The sequence below is a fragment of the Brachionichthys hirsutus genome, chromosome 24 (genome assembly GCF_040956055.1).
Source record: "Brachionichthys hirsutus isolate HB-005 chromosome 24, CSIRO-AGI_Bhir_v1, whole genome shotgun sequence".
In the NCBI taxonomy this organism is placed as follows: Eukaryota; Metazoa; Chordata; class Actinopteri; order Lophiiformes; family Brachionichthyidae; genus Brachionichthys; species Brachionichthys hirsutus.
The window spans coordinates 4,138,814-4,164,173 of NC_090920.1; the positions used below are offsets into that span (position 1 = coordinate 4,138,814).

Below are 25,360 nucleotides of genomic sequence, written 5' to 3' on the forward strand. Positions count from 1 at the left end.
TTAGGCAACAGATTGGCATAAAGTATTTGCCGTTGCTTGACGAGACGCGGCTCGCAGGCTGTCGTCACTGAGCTGGTGTCTAATTTGGATGGTGGGAGACCAGTAAACATTCCAGGACACTGGGCAGCGTCATAATCGTGTTTGGCGCTGGCATGTGTCTCGGCCCCTCTGTGACTGCCTGGAATAGTGCTGTGCTACGCGGTTTTCCATTGGCTACGCTCTCCTGGGTGGGTTGGACCCCGGGGCTCGATGCTCTTGTCTACTGTCTCGTAGCACAGAGGCTTTCGCTAGTCATCACTATGTGTGCAATATGTTGGAGAGCCAGTGGGCTTGTAGTCAAAATGTACAATGACACGGAGACTTCCTGTCTGGCTTCTGATTTACCCCACAAAGGCCTTCTCTCTGGTTAACCTTTAGAACTAGCATCCTCTGCAGCAGACGCTGAAACCTAGAACACAAACAATGACACACTTTCTCAGTCTGTCCTGTCCTCCGCTTGTTTTGTGTTCCTCTGTCTACCAACGCCCTTCTCTTCTCCATTTCAGATCACCGATAGAAAGTGCCTTGTGGGACAACGACAGCTCCACGTTTCCCTCTCCGCAGTCGTGACGGGACGCAGCTCAATTGAGACCTTTTGGTTTGTCCTGAAGAAGAAGTAGAGCTGCTGCCCCGCTGGATGAGGTGTCAGAACTCGGATAGCAGGGGCCGAAAAGTTTCAAGCTGAAACTTTGTGTCGTCCTGAACCGTGCCGTCGCCTCTCAAAATAGCTCCACATTTGCCCCCCAACAACTGCCCTTGCACAGATATCATCACTCACACAAAGTACATTTTTGGGACATCGGTACAGCTTCGCTCCGAGCATGCCCCCCCCTGCCTTGTCAGAGTCCTGCACCTGAGACTCACTGATTGATAAATAATTAGCTGTTTGATTGCCAGACTCCACAAGCAGCATTGCAGTCCCATGCTCCGGTCAGAGAGAACTTGCCGGTCCATTACCCTTGTCTTCCTGTCCGCAGGGACAGACCTCGTCCACTGACCTGCAGCAGAGCATTTATAGCTGCATGTTCCCTCCGTTTTAGCATTTTTTTGTTTTGCTTATCGAACTTGACTGAAAAGCTCCTCAGAGGATAGCCTCCTCCTTAAACCAAGTGGCTCCACTCCACCCAAGCGCTTTCAGCCAGCACTGCTGACATGGCTCTAAACATTGCCTCGATGCGGGACACAAAATGGCTGACCCTGGAAGTGTGCCGGCAGTTTCAGAGAGGGACGTGTTCACGCAGCGATGAGGAATGCAAATTTGCCCACCCACCCAAAAGCTGCCAGGTGGACAACGGGAGAGTGATCGCCTGTTTCGACTCATTAAAGGTAAAGAATTTTGACGAAAAGGTAACTAATGTGTTCTGGTTACATCTTTTATTTTTATATTATACAGTACCTTTCTCTCCAGAATGTCGGCTGTGCCTATTTCATGCAGCTGACACGACAGCCATCATCCCAGTTTCTACTCTTTAAATGGTTTTTGCACATCCACATGGAACTGTCAAATAATGTCAAGCGGGCGTAAATAATCTGACGGCGCTGCGCTGACAAAATGGCACCTACGTTCAGTGTTTCAGCTTCGTGGTGGCGTCGGTTGCCTTCTCCAGTTAGCGCGAGTGTCGAGACTCTTTGCTGTGCTGCAGTTTGCAGACCAGCCTGACCTATGAAGCTAAAGGCCAAACAGGTTTTCATCATGGTCACTCTCACCACCGCTGTGTGTGTGTGTGTGTGTGTGTGCGCCCTTATAAAAGACCCGAGTTTATTTATTAACCCCAGACTATTTACTCTTTTTTTGACGTTCGATCCTGGACAACAAGGCCGCTTCCCGCAAGCCTCGTACAGACTGCAAATAAGATGGCTGCATCTAATAGCAACCGAATATTTCCAAGCTGTCCGGGGTGAAATAAAAGCAGCTCTGACAATGATAAATGGCCAAAGAAAGTAGAGCAGAACTGGAATTATAAGGAGTTTGGCTTTTGTTTTTTATTTATGTGAAGTGTGTGGAGAATGCATATTTCAGTTTGTGTACAAGGTCAGTGACAAGAGAGCGAGAGAGAGAGAGAGAGAGATCAGGCATTTATTCAGCATACCTGGGAATCTTCCCTCCCGACACACGCAGGCAGCATTCCACAACGTCGCAATTTTCATGCTTAAAATGCATGACGAGTCTATAAAAGTCATCTCCAGCGTGAGAACCACAAGTGAATTGTTCTTTTCACACTGGAAAACCACCTGCTTTCAGGCGGCTTCTTGGCTCACACTTCCTCATGGTGAGTGACATTTGTTCCCAGCTACCAGACCTCACTAACAGCTGACCAATGGGGATCGATTTGTCTGATTGGGTTGTCATAGCAGGTTTCGTAACGTTGCCCACGATCTGAAGGATCCCTTTTAGAAACGCATCAAGGTGTGGTAGAAAGGAGGGGTACTTTATCCTAGTACTTGTCAAGCATGTCAACTCAGTGGAGAATTTGACTGCTCTGCTTTTCAGACCTAAAAAAAAAAGAACGTTTCTTCTCTTTGTTCATGATTTTATTCTAAATGTAGATCATGGCGATGCTAAAAATAGGGACAGGTGTTCTTGGGCTTTTTTGCAGCAGCCACTTCCACAAGTCCCATTTATCTGGAGCGCAGGACAACGTGGGAAGGCAACGGCTAAGGAAAAAAAGAACACGCATATGCATTTATTGTGCTTTGTATGGGACCATCAACGATCAGGAATCGTACCTGCTCAATCATGCAGCATCCCGACTCCACTCGCTGCTCTCAGCATTTCTGTGGCATCACGTCGAGGGGATTACTGTGTATTTTTGTCCTCCTCCTCTACACTCTGGTGCTTTTGAAATATTCTCTCTTTGCTACCTTTGTCATCTCTCAAAATAGGACAAGCTAATTCATCTCTGTCCAACTAAAGCTGTATTTGGTCGGTATATGTGATATCACCGACCAGGCGTCATCCATTTCCATTCCGGCAAATTGAACAGGACTGCAGTCGGAAATGCTCCGGTTCGGATGCGTTTATCACGCTTTTGAGGCGTCTGCTTGACTGCGGTGCAGAATGCACCATATTCAGTAAATGCAAGCTAACAGATGTGTGTGTGTGTGTGTGACTGCGGCTACGCATCATTTTGTTGCCTGAGAGTCTGGAAGTCTTCATCCATTCCTTAGACTCTGAATTGCCGTTCCTATTCGGCGCGGTCCGAGATGCATTCCTTTGAACTGCATCAATCACTGCAGAAGACGATCGCTAATCAATACAGACGGATTTGCGCCTCCAGCATGTCAAATTATCTCAAATGATTTGTCATGCTTGATGCTATTTCCCAGTAAGCTAGCCATAGAGCTCTGACCACAGGAACAATAACATAGACAGTGAGAGCGAGCGTGTGATGATGTCACGCCGGCGGCGCTTCTGACAGGAGGCTTTTGTTGGTGCCTGTTTCTGGGCTTTTTCCACCTGTTTCCTCTTGAAGCCGCTGGTACTGCTGCTACTGCTGGTACTGCTGGTACTGCTGGTACTGCTGGTACTGCTGGTACTGTCTATGACTAAGCTGTCTGGAGTCCTAGTTCGTCCTTCTGCAGTAAAGGGTTGAGCATGTTCAGAGCATTTGTCCCATTTTATATTTTAGACTGCCTGTCGTTGCCACAAATAAGACCTAACACACACACATCGGAAGGTTTGAAATAAAGCTGAAGGGGGAGCAGGTCGGCCATCTTTGGCATGAGGATTCTTTGCAATGCTAAAAGGCTGTCAAGCCTCGACATGGCAGATGAGACGCCTGATAACAAAGCATGTTGAGATGTTCTTTTGTGTCTGTCAGAATGTGCTGCATGACCTCCACACCTGACTGAGCTTCAATAGTGAGGGGGGGGGGGGGGGCAGTCGGGTGCATCCTGCCGCTATCGTGTTTCTTCAAGTTGGGGTTTTCAGAACGAACACAGTGAGGCAAGGGAAAAGGTGGATGTAGCCCCCCCCCCCAACCCTCCCCTCTGGAGGTGAGGTACCCCCCCTGGTACTCAACGCACCTAAATGAAGACGGGAGGCAACACGGCAAGAAGGAAAGGTGATGCTGTTTCAATGGATTGTTCATTATGTGCAAAATAGTGAAATAGTGAGGGGCGAGAAAAATCAAATAAAAATCCCGAGGATCAATATCAAGCTTCAGAAACCGGAAACACCAAGTTTGTGTTGCGTTTATCGATCCTTCCATCTCGACTCATCGCGTTTGCATTTGCTTCTGATCTCTAGGGAGCTTCAGCGAACGCGGCCTCGGCCCTCCCCTCCGCGCTTCTGTTTTAAACGGTGGGCTCGGCTGCATTCCTCGGCGTAATCCTCCCGGACTGGGCCACGCCCTGGGCAGAGCAAACACGTGGACGGGAATGCACGCCACGGCGCAGCGGGAAGCCGGCGTTCCCCGGGGTCGTTCACACGAGCACAATGAGGCGCTGGCTCGGAGCTTAACGTGGGGCTGCGCTGGACCCCCAGGAGAGCCCCCAGCGCCACAGTTCCTTAAGCAGGCCTCCTCGTGCACACGTGTGTGTGTGTGTGTGTGCGTGCACACTAGCTGACTTCACACCCATGCCAAATTTCATTTGATCTGTGTGATTTCACCGAGTAGCCTTGCTGAAAAACGGTTCCAAAGATAGGAACAGATAAGAGGGGGGGGGGGGGGGGGGGGCACATTACGACAGTTCTATCGGGGGAGTCGGGCCTTGATTATTCAGGGCACTACTCTGCTGCTTGAACTCCATTAAATGTTCTCTGTACAGCAGAACATGAACGTTACTCCTGTCAGATTGAACGGTGGCTGTTTGTCAGCAGCGTGATGGAAAGACTGAGCCCAGAAAATCTGCCCATCTGCTGCGCCGGAGTCTCACCTGGTCTCCATCCGCCCACCACCTCTGAGTCATCCTCTTTCTTTTTCCATCTCTCTCTCTCTGCTGCCCACGGTGCTGATAAAGTACTACAAAAAAAAAAAGCATCTTAAATCAACGCCATCCTCACTTTTGTGTTTTCAAAGCCAGCTGGATTCAAACCCCCGTCCTGCTGCGGTAGCCGATGTTGTCGTTGTCGTTGTTGTTGTTGTTGTTGTTGTTGTTGTTGTGCTCGGTTGTAAAGCTGAAGAGGAATCTGTGGCTCGTCGTCCGGGAAGCTGGCTGCGTGCGTTGACCTTTGCTTTGTTAAATATTGATGCGCAGTTTCATCATCACTCATCAGAGGCAGCCTCTCCTGCTCTCCTGACTCAGACTAGCATTTGTTAGCCTGCTTCGTTCCAGCTTGCTTGATTTCATGTATAAATATTTGAGAGATGACTTGTGTGTTTTGTTCCTGGAAAGGCCGGGGATGCTTCCCGCTGCTGGTCACGGAGCCTTGTGAAGCACAGCGTTCACTGCGGCACGGAATGACAGTCTTTGCTCAGGGTATGTGCTAACCGCTCCCTTTAGGCGTCTTTTAATTCTCCTTTGGTTATAAAATGGACAAACTGTGACCTATCCCCATCGTAAACACACACCTTGGGAGCTCCACACAGACCCACAGGCCCGGTTGTCTCTCTGGGACCAGCCCTTATAATGAGATCTTCTTAATTGGCTCCGTCTAATGAGGCAACAGAAATGCAATCTTTCGAGGCCCCCCACCAGATTGGGCTCCCCCCACGTATTTGTCGTTTGGTCCGTGAGTCAGGCCTAACACGACACCTCGCTCGCACGTTTCTGTGCAGCAAGCATCCAAAGGGGTTCCACGATACTGAGATTATCTTCTGCCACGCGTTCGTTTGTCTTCGTTTATACAGCGTGTATTAGCTCCTCCTCTTCCTGTTCGTATCAAAGACCTCTCAGAATCATGATCAACGAGCAGCGGAGCGTGCCCTCCGTGAACCCCGTCCTGCTCTTCTCATTCGAGCCAGGCTCGGAGGCCGGTCGTCTCTGTGTCGTCTGCTCTGCTGCAGATACAGACGAGCGTTTCCCTGCTCGCTAACCTCAAACTCGAGTCTGCGCCTCTGCTCATAATGAAGAGGCAATCATTAAGGGTTGACCCCTGAGGACACAATAGCGTAGGCGTCCCTCAGATTAACCTTTATCGATGCCTCGCTCGCTCAGCTCAGGATAAGTCCTCACAGAAACAACACAAGTTGTTCCTTCTTAAAGCATAAATCTGCTTTTTCTATTTGGGTCATGTGTTTGTTTCTGCGATCTGGCAACGTCGTGGCATTTCCAGAAATAACAAGGCTTTTAAATATCGTTTGGTATCGTTTCATCGAGCACGCAGGGCACGGTGCCCTATTCCAGGAAGGATCTGCCCCAGTCCAAGCTGGAGGTATTATTATATCACAACCTGACCCCCATTCCTCTACCACCCTAAAGGTCAGCGTCAGGTTATAGCAACGTATCTGTGTGTGCGTGTGCGTGTGTGTGCGTGCGTGTGCGTGCGTGTGTGTGCGTGTGTGTGCGTGTGTGTGCGTGTGTGTGCGTGTGTGTGCGTGTGTGTGCGTGTGTGTTTGGGCTGACAGGAGGCCATGCTAAGTTCATGGACGAAAGTGAGATGGCCAATTTCACACCCAGCGACAGGTGGGAGTCACTAATTGGTGCCGCGCATCGTCCCAGAGCAGGGACGAACCCGCGGGGGGGGGGGGGGGGGGCATTAGAACATCCATTTTGGGCGGAGCTTTAGGTCTAATGATCGGATCAGGCACGCACTGTACTGGGAGCACTGGTTTGATTCGTTCCTGATATGTTTTTTACCTGCGTCCGACGACTTGGACATGAAACACGCCCCCCGTGGCTGTTATAGGCTATTGATTACCTCTGCCTGACCAATTATGTGTGAGCATTTATTCAGAGGTTCGGTGTTCTCAACCTCACGAGGACCGCTTTCATCATCTCCATGTGGGCTCTGGGTCCGCCCGGCCCGTGGGAGAGAGCGCATCCTCCGAGGCCTCATCATTGCATCCAGCAACAACAGGCTGATCCAGTGATGCTGCCCCCCCCCCGGCTACATATCGCAGTAATTACACGAGCCTGTTTTCTGAAAATGGAGACGTATTTGTGGTTTTCAATGCAGATCATGGAGATAATATTTTAGCGTCTACCGTCAGCATGTAGACGGGTAAACAATGTAGGAGTTGTACTTCTCATCACGTTAGCAGCGGCGAGAATTATAATACGACGACAAGCTTCACGCCCTTAAGTTTGTGGACCGTCCAGGTTCTCCGTTTGAATCGTAAGCCTTTTGTCAGCTACTAAAGCTTTAATCTCCAAACCGGAGCGTAAGCAGCGATACGACGTTTCTGTGCCTCTGTCGGAAGGAAGCTTTGAGGAATGGATCGGCTCATTATCCTCCGTTATCGCTTTTATGGATCGACACATCTCCTCGACATGATCTGAAACACGGTCGATGGTGTCAGCAGGGAGAGGAAAAATAGGCCTCACATTGTTTCATTCCTATCATTGACATGTTTTGGGGGGGGGGGGGTTAGATTTAGGACACGGCAGACAGAATAGTGGCTGACATTGAGATATCTGTTAACACGTGTAAAACGTCCCCCTGCTGTTTCCTCAAAGGCCTGTGGCACCGTTCTTTTCAAACTAGGGCATCAACATCATGTAACCTATTTCTGGCGCCTGTTGAAGTTCTGGTTCCGCTGCCGTATGAACGCAAAGCCCAAAAGATCCACGTTCTCAGCGCCTCGGACCCTCAGCTGCGGCTCACCTGTAAACAGAGAGCTAGATTTATGGGCCGACCTTTCTGGAAGGCGTGCGTGAAAACCGGTTTGTGTGTGGACAGCGAGACAGTTGCTGCGCTCAAATGTTGCGTATGCATGCGGGCTCATGTTTATTTGTGTACCTGTCAGCTGTGTGTGTGTGTGTGTGTGTGTGTGTGTGTGCGTGTGTGCAGATTAGAGGAGCTCTCGAGGGTGGGTCTCATGTCTCAGCAGGTCACAGATGATCAGATTAACCGAATCAGGGTTTCAGCCTCCTGCTGGACCTGGACTCTGCAGGTGCCTGATAAAGGTGCCACTTTGACCCTAGCGCTGCTAAAATAAAAAAAACGAAAGAGGAGTCATGCACATCTAGCGTGGGTCGTTCGCACCTGAGAGCTGATAACCTTAATTTACTTTTAAATGGCCCTTTTCTGTACAGAATGTTGCATAAAGGAGTCTTTGTTGACGTCCTATAACTGCAGTGACAGATGAACACAAACCCGTTTCATCGGCCGCTCGTAAAGGAACGATATTTATACCTCGTATAGTTACGGTTGAGACGCAGTATGTAGAAAATCACCGTAGAAGTGAAAGAAAACCTTTTGAAGAACCCTTTCAACCCTACCCCCCCCCCCCCCCGTCTGGGTGGACAGTGTCTCTCCTTCAGTAATCTCAGGCCTCAGCAGCAGCATTGCTGCTTCATCTGTGGGATTACAGCTGGTGAAATAAAGACACTTCATGACTGCTGAGGCAACATCGTCTTTATGTGAATATTTAGTCTAAATCTGTCCTTTGCATTCAAGGTATTTGCTTGATTTGCTCGTTTGAGCGTAGTTTTGTGTACCGGTTGTATCTGATCACAACACAATTGGGAGTTGGGAAGGATTTGGGAGCCCGAGTAGCTCCACAGATTTAGATTTACTGACTGTTCTTACCCGCCGCTCGCTATTGGTTCGTGTTCTCCTTTACCTGCCCAAATGCAAGCGCCTTCGGCTTTCATTTCAGAATGGATTTTTGCTGTTTCCTGGTTTCCTTCATCACTTCAAATGGATCCATTAGTCCAAACGGATCCATTAGACCCTCGCAACAAGATAGGATCCGTTCGACGGAGCCTTCTCCCTGTTGAATGAAGGAGAGCTCTGTCCATGTGCATCCAGCGCCTCGCCACTCTGCCGGGTTCGAGCATCACTGGATCTGTTTTTTTGGGGCCCTGTCCTTTTGCTGTTCCGTAGCCGGGGGTTCCCTAACCAGCTTTTATCGCCCCTGGAAAAGAGGCTGATTGAAAGCAAACAGAAACGGATTGATTCTGTTAAATCTGCAGCAGGTTTGGGCGAATTTTAACCTTAAGATTTAACTAAAAGGAAAGAGGCAGGCCAGGAATTTCTGTTATATTAAAATTGTAGGGGTGTGGCAGAACCTTCTTGAAACAATCATTCCTGGATCAGTTCCAGTAGCTGCTGCTGCTGATCCAGGACATTCTTTCTTTTCGGTATTTATAGCCTCAAGGGTGAATATATGTGAAACGAAAACGCGGCCAAAGGCTGAGCACGAGCTGCGTATGTTGCTCAATGATACTGATGTGAATACCCAAATACCACGACAAGAAATGGTGGGAGAAAGCAAGGGGGGGGGGGGGGGTATGAGGGAGTACCCGTCCACACCCACCTTCACTGGATCCACGGGTTTCAGCTATGCTCTAACAGGATTACACAGACCACATGCTTCATGTCAGCAAAATTAGCTGCGTGAGCGTGCATGTCGGATAGTCACAAGGGGACGACACCCCCAACAAAGGGGCGGTGTCCCGTTGCATTTACGAGGACACGCACGGCTGCAGTCGCTCCCCCTCGCCAGCAGGCCCGAGGATAGAGCGCCCATTGAGGGCAAAATGCAAATGTTACAGTGGTGAACGGCGGGGTCCACAACCGAAGCGCTATTCTGCCGGGGGGGGGGGGGTGTCTGTGTGTCTGTGCCACCCACAGACACACAACAGTCATCACTGACCATTCAGCCTGCTTAAAAGGGAAGGGTAAACGATGGCAGCCTAAATGCTGGGCAAGCGGCGCTAATGTTAGTTATAACGGACCTTCTGGATGAGTGTTCCCAGTAAGTGTGTGTGTGTGTGTGTGTGTGTGTGTGTGTGTGTGTGTGTGCGTGAGAGCAGACGTTGTGGGTGCAAGTCCGTTCATCTGCAGTACATAATTTTAGTCCGTGACTGGTTCCAGTGCCTAAAGTGATGATCTTGTGATGATTAAAGACGCAGCAGGATAAGCTGCGGATGCTGCAAGAAGTCGAAGGGAATTTTATTTCCAGTCGTAAATAATAGGCCATAAATACTGAAACTAAAAACAATTTAAGGGAGGATAGCGTAATCTATTGGTGGAATTTCTGACTTTATCTCCTTCCCCAACGATCAATCATGTGAGTAACACTCCCAGCATTGTGTTTATACTGAGACTAAGCTTTGGCAGTAAGTAAAGCCACACAGACAATAGCCCTGAAGCTTCTAAGAATGTTCCAGCAACAACTCCATGCGACGGGGATCTATTTTCACCGATCATTTATCTCTGAACTCCCCATTGTTCCGTTTCAACTTCACGCTAAAGCGTATAATCATCCAATCTGAATCAAAGCGGCTATTAGCATATCCCAAAGCATGTATCATAGCATTCCATGCACACGAGGGCAACGGCTGAGGCTAAACAAAGAAGAGGTTGCCATGAGAGCTGAAAGGTGTAATTTCCCCGTGTAGCTATGGCGACACGCTGGTGAATCACAGAGGTGCTTTCAGAGACGGGCTCGGAGGCAATGAATGGGTGTGTGTGTGTGTGTGTGTGTGTGTGTGTGTGTGTGTGTGTGTGTGTGTGTGGCCACCCTCTCGAAAAGATAAAGATCTGAAACCACCAATGCGATTCAGCGGCGTCACGTTCGTGGTCCCGCCTCGCCGTTCAGACCGGAAGCCGGGAGCGCTCGCCTGTTTGAGATGCGACGCCGTTCTACCGTTACGTCACCGCGTGTGCCCTGAATTCCCGAGCGTGCCAGACTTGCGGTCTAGACCCTTCGGTGATGATCGTCACTATTATTTGCATTCGCCATGCGCAGCCGGCGCGTTGCTCGATCATTCTTTATTCAAGCGAGATGCAGATGTTATGTCTCCCGCCCTCGCTCGGAGCTAATCGCAGAGACGTGATGCGGGTGAAAGCTTTTTAACTGCTGTGCACGGCACCAATAAATTAACACCTCCCAGAGTTTAATGAATGTTTGTCGGCGTTTTTACTTGATGACAGCAGAGAATTGATGCCTTTTAAAGGATTTGCCCAGAATATTGCTGGACCTTAAATCTCCTGTCTGAGTGAATTCTCCTAAATGAGCCGTTATGTGCGCCGTCTAATGCGGTAGCACCCGTTTTAACGTCCGTTTATTTATGGCAAGTCCAGGTGCAACGAGGCATCCGGCGGCTAGCACTGCTTACGCTACGCAGCGTGACACAAACGCCACGTGCAGGCAGAAAGACGAGCAGGTTCATTTAGCCGCCTGTATCTGAGGAGAGTGTGGATGATGATGAATATATTTATTAGATAGAATGTCAGAGTACAAGTACAGTCACACGGTAGCATGTATTACAGTACAAGTACAGTCACACAGTAGCAGGTATTACAGTACAAGTACAGTCACACAGTAGCATGTATTACAGTACAAGTACAGTCAAACAGTAGCATGTTTTACAGTACAAGTACAGTCAAACAGTAGCAGGTATTACAGTACAAGTACAATCACACAGTAGCAGGTATTACAGTACAAGTACAGTCACACAGTAGCATGTATTACAGTACAAGTACAGTCACACAGTAGCATGTATTACAGTACAAGTACAGTCAAACAGTAGCATGTATTACAGTACAAGTACAGTCAAACAGTAGCATGTATTACAGTACAAGTACAATCACACAGTAGCATGTATTACAGTACAAGTACAGTCAAACATCCTGTCTAAGAGGAGCATTTTAATAAAGCCCTTGCGGTCTGTTTCCGTTGAAAGTCCTTCGTACATAAATCATCGACATTTAACAATACAATTTTCGCAATACAAATAAAAATAAAGTCAATATTAAATTACTCAATTTATGCAAAATAACATTAGCAAAATAAAAAATAAAAATAATTTTACATCACAGATGCAAACTTACAATAAATCACACCACAGATGTAAAATGACAATGAATGACAATAAATTACAATAAATTACTAAGACACTTAATATGTGCAACGTAGGTGGACAAAAAAGGGGGTCAGGGGGGGGGGGGTGGTTCTAATCTTTGATCTTTGATGGTTGTTCCATGGTCGCTTGTTCTGGGACGTTATCCAGAGCCTGTTTGTCCCTGTGCACACAAACGCACACACGCATGCACTCGCCCACGCACAGATACATGCACGTCATGTACGAGCACACACACACCGTGAGGCTCTCGGATGCCGGGCTCAGGGCTAACATCGTTCCTCTCGTCTGGACGGGGGTTTAACACATTTGTTTGTGTGTCTGTGTGGGCGCTTGTGATCGTGTGATTCAGCGTGCATGTGCGTGTGTGGGCAGGTGTGATTCGCTGCACATGAACCGTGAAGGAGGGGCCTCGGCGGCCTGCTGCGGCTTCATCGCCGAGGTGCTGACTCTGAGGTCAGCGCTGCTCCGGGATCCCCGTGAGTGTCAGACATCTGAAACGTGTGCCTCCAGCGAGCTCCCATTCGTGTTCTCGTGTGTTTCCTCACACGACAACAGAAAAGAAAAGAAAAAAGAAGCCAATATCCTCGGTAACGGGTGGTAATCGTAACGGCGGCGCGTTCGGTGCCCGGTGGAGCGTCTTTAATATCTGTCCGGTAGAAAGGGACAGCCGAGTTTTATTAGTTTTTCATTTGATGACACTTGAAGATTATTGGCTATTATCACTGGGAGCCAGGCTTATAAGTTGAGCTGTGCTTGATTAAAAGTTATTTTGTGCCACCTTATGCAGAACAACAAAGGCGGGGTAGGATGGAACGAGTTTAGTTGCTAATTCAAATCCCTGCGGCGCTTTGATTGACACTTTTAAGCCCTTATGTTAAAAGTAATAATTCATATCATTGCATGCATTTGATGATGGCCCATGGGACGTGTCCCAGTTATGTGCTTTACTAAGAGTAGTTTAAGGCAATCCGACTAAAATCACTTTATTTATTTTCCCATAACCATCCATATCAGTTGTTTCTGTATTTGTAATAGAAGCTGTCCGGCTCATTTGCACAAGACAAAGACGCGCGTTGAAACGTCTTTTAAAATTACAAAGGAAGATGGTCAAACATAGAAAATAGTTCCTCGTCGCGGTCGAGACCATTTCCCGCAGAAGATTGATTGGACAGAAAGACAAAACACCCCCAAACCCATCCCATAATTTACATCCACTCTACTCAGCCAGCATCCGTTGCTGAGGAGTGGACTCTCTTCGTTCTCGGTGTCTCTCTCTCGACCCGCTCTCCTCTCAATCCGCACCGCGGTGACGATCCATACTGGATTAGCGTGCTCGCCATTGGCCTGCGGCTTCACAGTCTAATTGTCTCCGTGGTCTCTTGGAGCTTGATCCTGCCGACGCAGCATCTGCCTCTCCACGGAGCATACGGGAGGGACCTGTCCGTCACGCAGCGTCGGAGATCCGGTCGCAATGGCAGAACCAAAGCGCCGGCTTGTCGTCCCAAACATTTATGAGAGACGCTCCTCCATGATGGATTCTTCCTTCGAGCTCTTGCTGTTTGGGGTCAAAAGCCACGCCGAACGGCGCGAGACACGCCTTGTTTACCTCGAGCTTTATTACGAACAAAACGACGCTGTTCATTTTCAGACACGGCTGTTAATGCCACTGGTTTCTCCCTTTTTCCCCCTCAGGGCCGCTGCTCACGTGAGAACTGCAAATACCTCCACCCGCCTGCCCACCTGAAGACCCAGCTGGAAATCAACGGGCGAAATAACCTGATCCAGCAGAAGACGGCGGCCGCCATGCTGGCTCAGCAGATGCAGTTCATGATCCCCGGCACCGCCATGCAACCTGTGGTTAGTGCAGTTGCTATCAGTATTTTGCCCTTTCATGCGTTTGATGTTCGGTTCAGAATGCGGCCTGATGCGAGCTTTTAAGCGTTCCAACCCGACATGGCGTTTTGTTTCATGGAGAAACGGCAGTCGGCGGGATGCCCTTGAGCAAAGCGCAGAAAGGCTAGTGGCCCACTTTGTGGGGGGGGTTCTCGTCCTGGTGTACGGTCGGGTCCGGTTACAGCAGGAATCCGCCTGGTCTGTGTAACGGCACCGGTGCCGGGCGTGGGCGTGGCTAAAACAGAGCCTGCTGGCTCAGCAAAACCTTCCCGGGCTATATAAAGGTTAAAAAAAAAAACCGTCCCGAATTCTCTCTCTCCCCTTTTTTTGCCTCTGAAATGTATTCCCCTGTGTCCCCCTGCTTTCTACCTGCCCCCCCCCCCCCTCACCGCTCTGCACCCTGCGTCCTTTGCCTTTTGTGCTTCTTTCCTCTTTCCTATTTTTCATCTGCATCACCCTCTCTCTGCCTTTCACCCTCCACTTCCCACTTCCCTGCCGCTGTCTCCCATTTCAATGAGGGACGTGTGGGAATGTGCAGACAGAGCAGCTGAATCTCCGTCCTGACAGCGGCGTTAATAAACGTGGATTGCTGTTTCTGCTCCTTTCACAGCAGACGTTTCCCATCAGCCAGGGCCTGGGTTCCAGCGGTCTGAGCTACAGCCCCTACCTTACTCCCATGTCGCACAGCATGGGCCTGGTGCCCACAGACATCCTGCCCAGCACCCCGCTGATCGTCCCTGGCAGCCCGCCTGTCTCTGTGACCGGCTCATCCTCCAGTCAGAAGCTCCTGCGTACCGACAAGCTGGAGGTGACCCATCCAATCACAGAAACGACAAACATTACAGCTAATATGATCTTCGGGGTCGTGAACTATAATTATGGCAACAGATTCCCGTGATCACGGGTGTCAAAGAGGTCATTAAGAGCTCCAGAACATCCACCATCGCGGTGTTATCAGTTCCTACAACTTTATTTCTACGGCAATATTCACACAAGCAGAAAAGACACCGGCCACACCAAAATCAATAAAAGAAGAAATAAAGCTGAGGAAACGCTGTAAGTAAAATACATGAAATAAAGTTAAATGAAAAGTCAGTTTTATGTTTACTTTCAAAACATGCTGGTTCTAAAAGCTTCGGATGACACACCACAGAGGTTTCATACATTATAATAGTTTTGTTGTGATACTAATGTGATGTCAGGACAAGCGATTGATCGGTTTGTTTGTTTTTGATTGATAAAATCCTCAGGAATGCATTTATAAAAGAGTTTCAACGTTCAGTGACGTAAATACGGTTTAAAATACGAGCGTCCTTCCTGCTCTCGCGGAAGTGAATCTGCATTAAAGAGCTGTGCATGATTTCATTTCTCCTTTGTCAAAACAACTGTAGCATAAATTGTCCCAGTCTGTAATAAAGCTTCGAGCAAGCAGTAAGTAATCAATGATTTTAGCACCCAAATAAGCAGGCGAGGCTCATTAAACTTCTGTTTGTCACATCTTATAGTATTTTAAATAAAAACAAAGCAATTCATTTTTCATCCAAACAACCCGATCGCGCTTCTTACTTTATAGTTCATTACCTCCGAATTATTCTTGAGCTTAAGTGAGCTATGCCCCCCCCCCCATGGAAATAATTCAGGCTCTTATCAAAAACATGATTAAAGAAAAAAAAAAAGCTGATTGATTATAGTGATGATAAAATTTGGTGCTTGCTCAACACAAACTGCCACTGCTAAGACGGGGACTCCATCCCCCCCCCCCCCCCCCCCCACCCCTGGCAAACAACTCCAAATGAGAATAGCTTGCTGATTGTGAAAGAGCACAAAAAGAGAGAGGCGTATTTTTTTTCATCACTACGTTTATTACAATAAATAATAATCTGTCTAAGACCTGCAGGTGATGCGTAGGCGTGTGCCTGTGTTGTTCTGGGAGCGCTATCACTTAGCAACCGAAAGAAGTTGGCTCTAATAAAACAATATCCCTTTGAGACACGCACACACACCCACACAAAGCTAGCATGTGTGTGAAACTTGTTTTGCAAGTGTGTGTGTGTCTCACAAACCCACCTGTGAATGTGCCGAGGCCTCCGAACGCTAGCTGGTCCACTGACTCCACCATCATTTGGGTTCGGCACACGTTGCAGTTCAGCCGGGTGGCGTTGAGCCCTTTCAGAGGGAGCCCCGACCGGATTTATCATCCGTGTTCACAGAGAAAAGGTCCAACCTTGAACACGCAGAACCTGCAGCTCCTAGCATATATGTAGCAAAATCCTCACAACTCTCAAATACGACATGCGTTTCTGTACTACAGTATTATGTTCTCGATGAGTACTTACTGATGTTGCTGCCTGATAGGCTCAAGTATTCATAGTTTGTATCCCTCTGTGTGTATTTCTTTGTTTTCTCCTCTTGCATGCCTCTCCATCCGTGTGTGTGTGTGTGTGTGTGTGTGTGTGTGTGTCCGCGCCGACGCTCGACCCGCCTCGCTCTCCCAGGTTTGCCGCGAATTCCAGCGGGGCAACTGCGCTCGCGGCGAGACCGACTGCCGCTTCGCCCACCCCAGCGACAGCCCCATGATCGACACCAGCGACAACACGGTCACCGTGTGCATGGACTACATCAAGAGCCGCTGCTCCCGGGAGAAGTGCAAGTACTTCCACCCCCCGGCCCACCTGCAGGCCAAGATTAAGGCCGCCCAACACCAGGCCAACCAGACGGCTGTGGCCGCGCAAGCCGCCGCCACAGCCGCAGCCATGGTAAGAGCGCGCCGCCAGCTAACTGCTGTGCCCAGAGTGCAGGAGGAGGACGCTCGCAACCTGCCACAGATTGTTTAAATGGGGAATCAGGAGTTCATTTATATAAACACCTTAATGCCACTTCCTGTGATTCGGAGCAAACAGAATAAAGGTCATCACACATCGCTGAGCTGAGCTGAGTACGAGTCGTCTCGACGCACACAGCACCCACAGTAGCATAAAATGTGGAGCACTGTTTAAAGCCCTGTATAACCCCCCCCCCCCCCCCCCTGCTGCTTTGTTCTAGCAGACTCCGGTGTGTTCCTGAACAATAGTCATCCCAAAGCAAGGCCATGATAGACAATAAACAAGGTCTAGATATAAACGCATCGGTTTAATGCTGCAAGAACATCCTGCTCCCATCTCACCGCAGTCTCTGCATGAACCAGTGTCCTTGGTTCAGAGACAATATGCTGCCCCCCCCCCCCCCCCACTCTCTGCAGATCAGTGCAAATTGAATCAGGGATGAATGTAGCCACGTGTGTGTGTGTGGGGGGGGGGGTTACCCTCCACTTGAGAGAACCAGTGAGACAGACGGACAGAGGAAGGCTTCGCTCACTGCCCCCCCCCCCCCTCCCAGGCTTTCTTCTTTGGATTGGTGCTTTTGGCTGCTGCACCTCAACACCTTGCACTGCCCCCCCCCCCCCCCATGCTTTACGCGTTGCGCAGATCTATCTCATTGGCTCCGTTCGCTGCTTGCTCTCTTTGTCCTCTTTGAACGCGACTGCAGGTTCGTTTTATTTTGTGGACTGAATTGAGACATGCACCAATAAAACAAAGACTAGAACCCGTAACCCGATACTGTGACCGACTAGGACCCGTAACCCGATACTGTGACCGGTCAGCACTGTTTTCTGCATGCCGAGGACTTTTGTTTAACATTGGATGCGTAAAAACAAGATTGTGCTAAGTCTCCGAGTGTGTTTCCCTTCAGACCAAATGGTTCAGTTTATCAACGTTACGCCCTCATTCCCATCAGCAGTTACAAGCTACGCTACTCGAGGCTAGCCGGGTTAACCTCGGGAGAAGGACTTGTTCAGTCAGCACCTGTGATACAATTTTATTGTAGCGCTTAGCCTAAATTCAGGCACTTTGACCGAAGCAAAGTCGCATAAAACCCAAAACGCTGCACGGCTGCAAATCACCAATGTCATTTTTAACAATTCACTCTTTAGGATCGAAAGCAAATCGGCTGAACGGTGTCGTACGGTTACGGTAAGATGTCATGATTGAGACTGTGGTTTTACTCTGCTACGCTACGCGTCGCTCGCCTTCTCGTTGCTTTTAGCGTTGTAGCAGAGCGTCACCACTAACCAGCCGCAGAGCGCCAGCGATGATAGGGACACTCCGAAAATCCACATACACGAAGCGACAGGCTTGTGCATGGCCCCCCTTGATGTGCTCATCACATCCATCTCACGCCCCCCCCCCCTTCAGCAGGCACATCCTACGTCAGAAAACAGTCGGGAATCACGCTAATGTTGGATTTCTAAACATTTGCTACTCATGGAATCTCGCAGGGATTTGACAATAAACAGAGCTCCACATTCTGCAGTGGGTCACATCCCAAAATTTCAAGGATCACACGAGCACATGCTCTCGGTTCAGATTTAACTTGGCAGGATGTGATCGTCAGACGTATTTATTCGGACGCCGCTCGTAACGGTGTTTATTTGTTGATAGTCTGAGTCGGCATTTTAAAGTCGATTTACTTGTTCACGAATAGTTAATGCTCTTCAGTGGTTTTGAATTACGTCGACTCTTGCTTTTTTAACCAAAGGATAATGTAGATGCTTTTTTTTGGGGGGGGGGGGGTCTTTTGTACTAATTCAAAAAGTAGTGTTGTTTCTTTAAAGTAAACAAAATAATTTTTGTTTATGTGCATGCCTATTGTTTTGTATGTGGTATATTTGCATTCAGATTATTTTTGTTTTTGTTTTTTTTCCTTCTCACCTACCCACAATGCAATGCTGTCCCCCATGACGCACCTCTGCTTGCTGTTACCTGTATGTTAATACGCTTGAATCCCATTGGCCCACTGCCATCATGTGCTCGCTGCCTGCTAATTAAAGACTCAGTCGACTGCCAAAGCAATGAAGCGACCCCTCGAGGCAACTGTAGACCTGGTACTTTGACCTTTCACCTTTTGCTTTGCATGTAGCTTCTTTAATTGTACTGTAGCCACTCACAAGATTTAAGTTGGCTCTTTCTTTTTTTTGTGAAACCCTGTAATACAGAATATAAATATGATCATTTATGAGCACCAGTGGCAATTTTAGTTTGTATTGTGCCTTTGTTAATTGAACAACTTTACTTTAATGTTAAGTAGCTGCAGTTAGCCCACTGTTGTGTCGTTGTTGATGCTACCGTGTAGTTGTCATTGTCCTTGTGATAGTTACAGCAAGTTTCCATTTTTTGCTTTGTTGTGCTGTGCATAGATAAATAAGAGCATACGACCGCCTGTCGGGCTTTTTGCACGTGTTCAGTTCAAATCTACTGTGTTGTGTGTGTTTCTTTTGGGCGGCTAGGCGTTCCCCCACAGCGTCCTCCAGCCCCTACCAAAGAGAGCAGCGCTTGAGAAGAGCAACGGGTCGAGCTCCCTGTTCAACCCCAGCATGCTGCACTACCAGCAGGCGCTAGCTAACGCCCAGCTGCAGCAGCCCACCTTCTTTCCCACAGGTAAGACGTCGTGGCGCACAGACACACACAGGTGTGCGGAGCATGCACGCGCCCGGCTCACCTCCCCTCCCTCACAAATGCGTCGACGTTTCTTTTCCGCGGGGATTCGTATTTCAACAGCCCTTCTGTGATGTGTGAGCTCATGTTAAAACTATTCGGCGTACCCATCCCTAAACTTTGATCTAGTGCCCGTCAGGATAAACCTGTAACCGCCGCGGGGTGGAAGGCCAGGCCATGCTGTCGTCAGAGCAGTAAACGCTGTGATTTACTGCCGCATTGACGGGATGCGCCTGTCAGTCTAACTTTTGGGCTTATAAAAGTTTTTCTCTCAAAGGCTCAGAGTTTATTGTCGGCTTTTTAAATTATATCATAGCCTATAGTTTGCAGGAATGGCAGGCACATAGAAAACATGTAGGTCCAGGCCGTTGTTGAAAATGAGAATTTGGTTTAGGGTTCGGGTTAAAATAAAATAAAAAATATCCTGTGTTTAAAAAAAGCGAAATTATTAATTTGGCTCAAGTCTGCTCCCTTATTCTGCTTTATTTATTTCCACCCAATCAAACGGGAGGGTGCCACGCCCTCCCTCTCCCTTGCACGTCCCTTTTTGAGCCCTCCCTCCCGCTGCACCGATCGGAGGTAGCCCCCCCGATCAAGGCTGCGTTTCCTGCACAGATCGTTCAGCTTTCAGCCGGGTTTTTCCCCTCCCATGAATTTTGACGCGGTAAAACGTCATTCTGCTGACACTGCATGATGCTGCAGTTTGGCTCTGTCACCGCTTTATTTTTAGTCTTCTCTTTTTTTGAATAGCCGTTACATATTTAGATATATATACAGATCTATATATGTACTAGAGTTGTCCTCAGCTGTACGTACGTAACATTAACTGTGTGAGCCCCCTCCATGTAATCATGCCCCCGGTTTCGCACGCTGAACGCACTAATACTGCAACGCGACAGGAAGTCACTCTGCTAGCTACGGTTAGCGACGCGCTGTAATGGTAGCATCTGAGCTGAGTGAAGTTCTCAAGCTTCTATTTGTCTTGTCTAACCTTGTTGTTCTCCTCCCTCAATGATCCCATTATTTCCTCCTCTCTCTCCCTCTCTCTCTCTCTCTCTCTCTCTCTCGCTCTGTATGACCACAACAGGGTCAGTCTTGTGCATGACTCCTGCTAGCAGTCTTGGTAGGTCCTAAACTTCCCCACGCTCTCTCTCACACACACTGTATGGCATGAATGGATGTTTTTTTTTGGGGGGGGGGGGGGGGGTACCTGGTCCCGTGGCAGCGATGCAGCTGTGAAACAGATGTTTGTGTCACCTGTCAGAGTCCTCGCTTCCTGACTTTCCCCTAATGTTATGGAGATGTTGATCGACTGATCAGATCGATTGATCTGTTCTGAAGCTGTAGGATCGCTGCTGTCTGTTCGCTGTGCTGTGTTTATCAGGGAATTTAATCGGTATTCCCAGAGACAGAGGAGGAGCGATTGTCTTGGGTAAATGGGAAAGGTGACCAGGAACGATGATTTAGAACTTTACAATCCATCAGAGTTGCATGTTTTTGGCACGCCCCCTTGCTGTTATTAAAAACAACAACGTTCCCGTCTGTGCTGCCAAAAATGTCATTGATTCCTTTTAATTGGGATCTTGTGCCCTCCCAGTTCTCTGGGATTTTCCGTACTTGTGATTGTAATCAGCTTCTCTCCTCTTGTTTTTTTTTTTTTCTTTCTCCATCCTCTCTTTCTTTCTCTCTTTCTTCCTGTCCTCCTTGCTTTGCATTGCGAATGGCTGCATGCCATCTGCCGGCATAACCCTAACGATGGCTTGCTGGCTCTCTGTAACATCCGCCGCCGCCGCCACTACAATCAACAACAACAACAAACGACACGCGCACATCACCACGGTTTCCATGGCTACCATAACGCTCCACCTACCTGTTCCTCGCTGGCACCCTCTCCCTCTGCCACCTCCCACCCTCGACACAAAGTCCCCATGATGTACAGCGCTACGCCTGCTACTGTCTCTGCAGCAACAACTCCTGCCACAAGTGTCCCCTACGCAGCAACAGCGCCAGCCAATCAGGTTTGCTCCTTTTTAAAGCTTTCTTTCATCAATCCCCGGAGCTCTGAATAAGTACCGTGTTCTATTAACTGCAGTAGCCTCCCCCCCCCCCCTCATCCAGCCATGCACCGGGGGGGGATTTATTGCAGGCGGGCCAGCGCCAGTGCATTCCGATTTGGCTCTCCGAACAAGCGCTTCTTCAGAGCTCCCACGTTTGCAGATTCGTCGTCGTGTCGCGTTGCACTACTTCCTGGTTTTTTTTGTTTTGCATGTTCCGTTTTGAGTTTTTTTATTTTCCACTTTTCATGTTGTCAAAATAAGCCTTTCCATCTGCAGCAGGGGGCAGCATTTGTACCGCTTGTGCGCTACGCAAACACACACAAACACACACACATTAAAGCAAACACACGCAGCTGCCACGTTGGATTTATTTCCCTCTTTCTACTCCTTCCACTTTCTTACCTTTTTGTGGTCACGGAAACCGACTCGGCCGCCGGCCGCGCTTGTCGGGGCGAGACCGACGGCGTCTAAAAATGGCCTCTGATCAGAGGCTCTCCTGTTGCTGAGCGTCAGCTGGAGCCAGGGAAGCAGGAACCGCTTTAAACCGGCCTCACACGGCTGGTCGAGGCGCCTTGAGGAACCGATTAGAAATATATAAACTCCAACAATGACGACTCATGCAGGGAGAAGATTTAACAAGCACGAATGCAAACATGAGAATTACAGAAAGATAGAATCCAAGCATAAATTAATAATAATGGTAATAAATCACGGGTTCTTTTCAGAGTACACAAAGAGAATACATTCCGTCATCACCCCGTTTCAGGTGCTTTATTGCCCCTCGTAATGCAGCCGCGTGGCACTTCCTGTGAGTCAGCGTCTCTTCCTGTCATTGGCATTCAGCAGCCGTAGCAGCAGGAAGCAGAGCTGCTCTTTAAAGATGCATGTGGGACGAGGAGCTGACGTCAGCCTTCGCTGTCTGTCTCCTCCGGTGCCCCCCCTGCCCCCCCCCCCACACACACACCCTTACACAGGACAGTGATCACAGCTTTATGATTGATGTTTACATCCCGGCACTCCGATCGACTGCTGACCCGCGAGACGAGCAGACGAGCAGGAGCCAATCGCCTCGGTCCGCACATCTGCAAGGGTTAGCGCGCTCTTCAGACTGAAGCACCGGCGCCATCAACTGTTTAAATGTTGCATTGCAGTGCGTCCTGTCTGACGCGAGTCGGGCCTCGGCGGTGAAAACCAAAGCAGCGGCGTTCAGTCGTCAGCACGCGTCTCAACTGTGCCAAATCCATGCTCGATAGATCTTTGTTTCTGTTCGCCAGATGGGTGGGAGGAGCTAATCCCACCCCTCTGGCATCCTCCACGCTGCTCTGTAGCGGGCTTCCCTCCCAGCCCACACGTCACACACTCTCCTCCGGTGACCCTCTGTGTCTTTTTTTCTATTAACAAGCCCCACGCAGCTCCGTGCTGTCTGTCTGTCTGTCTGCCATCTAAAGGCATCTCTTCCTCTTTGTTCTCTCTCTTTCTCTCTCGTACACAAACTCACACCTTTTGGCGATCAGACCTGGGTTTCATTAAAAGATTCCGTTTGTCGGTTCCATATTTCGCTCGCCCTCGATTCCAGGTATCTGCGTCAAAATGCAATGGTGAAATAAATTGTTCTGCAGGTTAGTGCTGTGAGATTATTAACGGCAGTGACCCGTCCATTATAAGAAGCAAAATGAATATCCACCGACGACCGGAACGCAAAAGGAGACTTGAAAGCGGAATCGTTCGAATCCAGACATCGGCCAGCCCCTAATCAATCGGGCCGCTGAGGAAGCTAGCCGGAGAGTGCATGGACTTCCTGGGAAGACATTAGAGCTTCAAGTTCCAGAACTGGAAGCCATTTTGTCTCCTTAAACTGTTTTAATTTGACTTGAGGTCGGTTTGATTTTCCAAGACGAGTCTGACTCGTCTAGGAAAGCCACAAGAATTTACTTCCACACAACACGCAACAACGGACACGCAACAACAACACGCAACAACGACACGCAACAACAACACGCAACAACGACACGCAACAACAACACGCAACAACGACACGCAACAACGACACGCAACAACAACACGCAACAACAACGACACTCAACAACGACACTCAACAACGACACGCAACAACAACGACACTCAACAACGACACGCAACAACGACACGCAACAACAACACGCAACAACAACGACACTCAACAACGACACGCAACAACGACACGCAACAACAACACGCAACAACGACACGCAACAACGACACGCAACAACAACACGCAACAACAACGACACTCAACAACGACACGCAACAACAACACGCAACAACAACGACACTCAACAACGACACGCAACAACGACACGCAACAACACGCAACAACGACACGCAACAACAACGACACTCAACAACGACACGCAACAACAACGACACTCAACAACGACACGCAACAACGACACGCAACAACGACACGCAACAACAAACACGCAACAACGACACGCAACAACAACACGCAACAACGACACGCAACAACGACACGCAACAACGACACGCAACAACAACACGCAACAACGACACGCAACAACAACACGCAACAACAACGACACTCAACAACGACACGCAACAACGACACGCAACAACAACACGCAACAACAACGACACTCAACAACGACACGCAACAACGACACGCAACAACAACACGCAACAACGACACGCAACAACAACACGCAACAACAACACACAACAACGACACGCAACAACAACGACACTCAACAACGACACGCAACAACGACACGCAACAACAACACGCAACAACGACACGCAACAACAACGACACTCAACAACGACACGCAACAACGACACGCAACAACAACACGCAACAATGACACGCAACAACAACACGCAACAACAACACGCAACAACGACACGCAACAACAACACGCAACAACAACGACACTCAACAACGACACGCAACAACGACACGCAACAACACGCAACAACGACACGCAACAACAACACGCAACAACAACACACAACAACGACACGCAACAATGACACGCAACAACAACATGCAACAACGACACGCAACAACGACACGCATCAACGACACGCAACAACAACACACAACATGCAACAACAACAACACGCAACAACGACACGCAAACAACGACACGCAACAACAACGACAACACGCAACAACAACGACAACACGCAACGACAACACGCAACAACAACACGCAACAACGGCACGCAACAACAACAACAACACGCAACAACGGCACGCAACAACAACAACAACAACCACGCAACAACAACGACAACGACACTCAACAACGACACGCAACAACGACACGCAAGAACAACATGCAACAACGACACGCAACGACAACACGCAACAACGACACGCAACAACGACACGCAACAACGACAACGACACACAACAACAACGACACGCAACAACGACAACGACAACACGCAACAACGACACACAACAACAACAACGACAACACGCAACAACGACACACAACAACAACAACGACAACACGCAACAACGACACGCAACGATGATTCAGAGCAGAACAAATGAGCAAAGACATTCATGAAGGAGCCAATCATACATAAGGTGGGCGTTTCAGGAAGTGGTCTGCATGTAATAACGTGATTTCAGTGCTTTTAGACCCTCCCCTTCGTTTTCACGCTACATAATCTTTATATTTGACACGTGAGTGAATAAAATCTCTCTTTTCAGGTTGACTAAATGTCTCTCTCCTTCTACCCTTCCTTTTCTCCACCCCCCTCTCTCTCTCTCTCTCTCTCTCTCTCCTCCAGATCATCCTGAAGTAATTATCAGGAAGGGAATGGAGTGTCACGAAGCTGCACTAGGAAACCCAAAACGCCCCCGTGTAAATACTACCTGGCCCCTCCCATAGAGGTCCAGCAACATGCATG

The 25,360-nt window shown here is 48.8% G+C and overlaps 1 protein-coding gene across 1 annotated transcript; it reads left to right on the forward strand.

The window, feature by feature from the left end:
• Positions 1 to 1,191: 1,191 nt before the first annotated feature.
• Positions 1,192 to 25,360, forward strand: mbnl2 (muscleblind-like splicing regulator 2). The gene is made up of 8 exons (XM_068756604.1): positions 1,192 to 1,365; positions 13,651 to 13,815; positions 14,462 to 14,659; positions 16,347 to 16,607; positions 18,719 to 18,772; positions 19,175 to 19,325; positions 21,306 to 21,400; positions 25,241 to 25,360. The coding sequence occupies exons 1-8, from the start codon at positions 1,192 to 1,194 to the stop codon at positions 25,253 to 25,255; spliced, it is 1,113 nt and encodes a 370-aa protein (XP_068612705.1). The 3' UTR covers positions 25,256 to 25,360.

Bases quoted from the DNA above. Each gene is read 5' to 3' on its own strand.
- mbnl2 (XM_068756604.1), top strand. From the start codon at position 1,192: ATGGCTCTAAACATTGCCTCGATGCGGGACACAAAATGGCTGACCCTG. The intron at 16,608-18,718 runs GTAAGAGCGCGC...TGCTAATTAAAG, and splicing joins CCGCCACAGCCGCAGCCATG to ACTCAGTCGACTGCCAAAGC. The intron at 18,773-19,174 runs GTACTTTGACCT...TTGGGCGGCTAG, and splicing joins TCGAGGCAACTGTAGACCTG to GCGTTCCCCCACAGCGTCCT.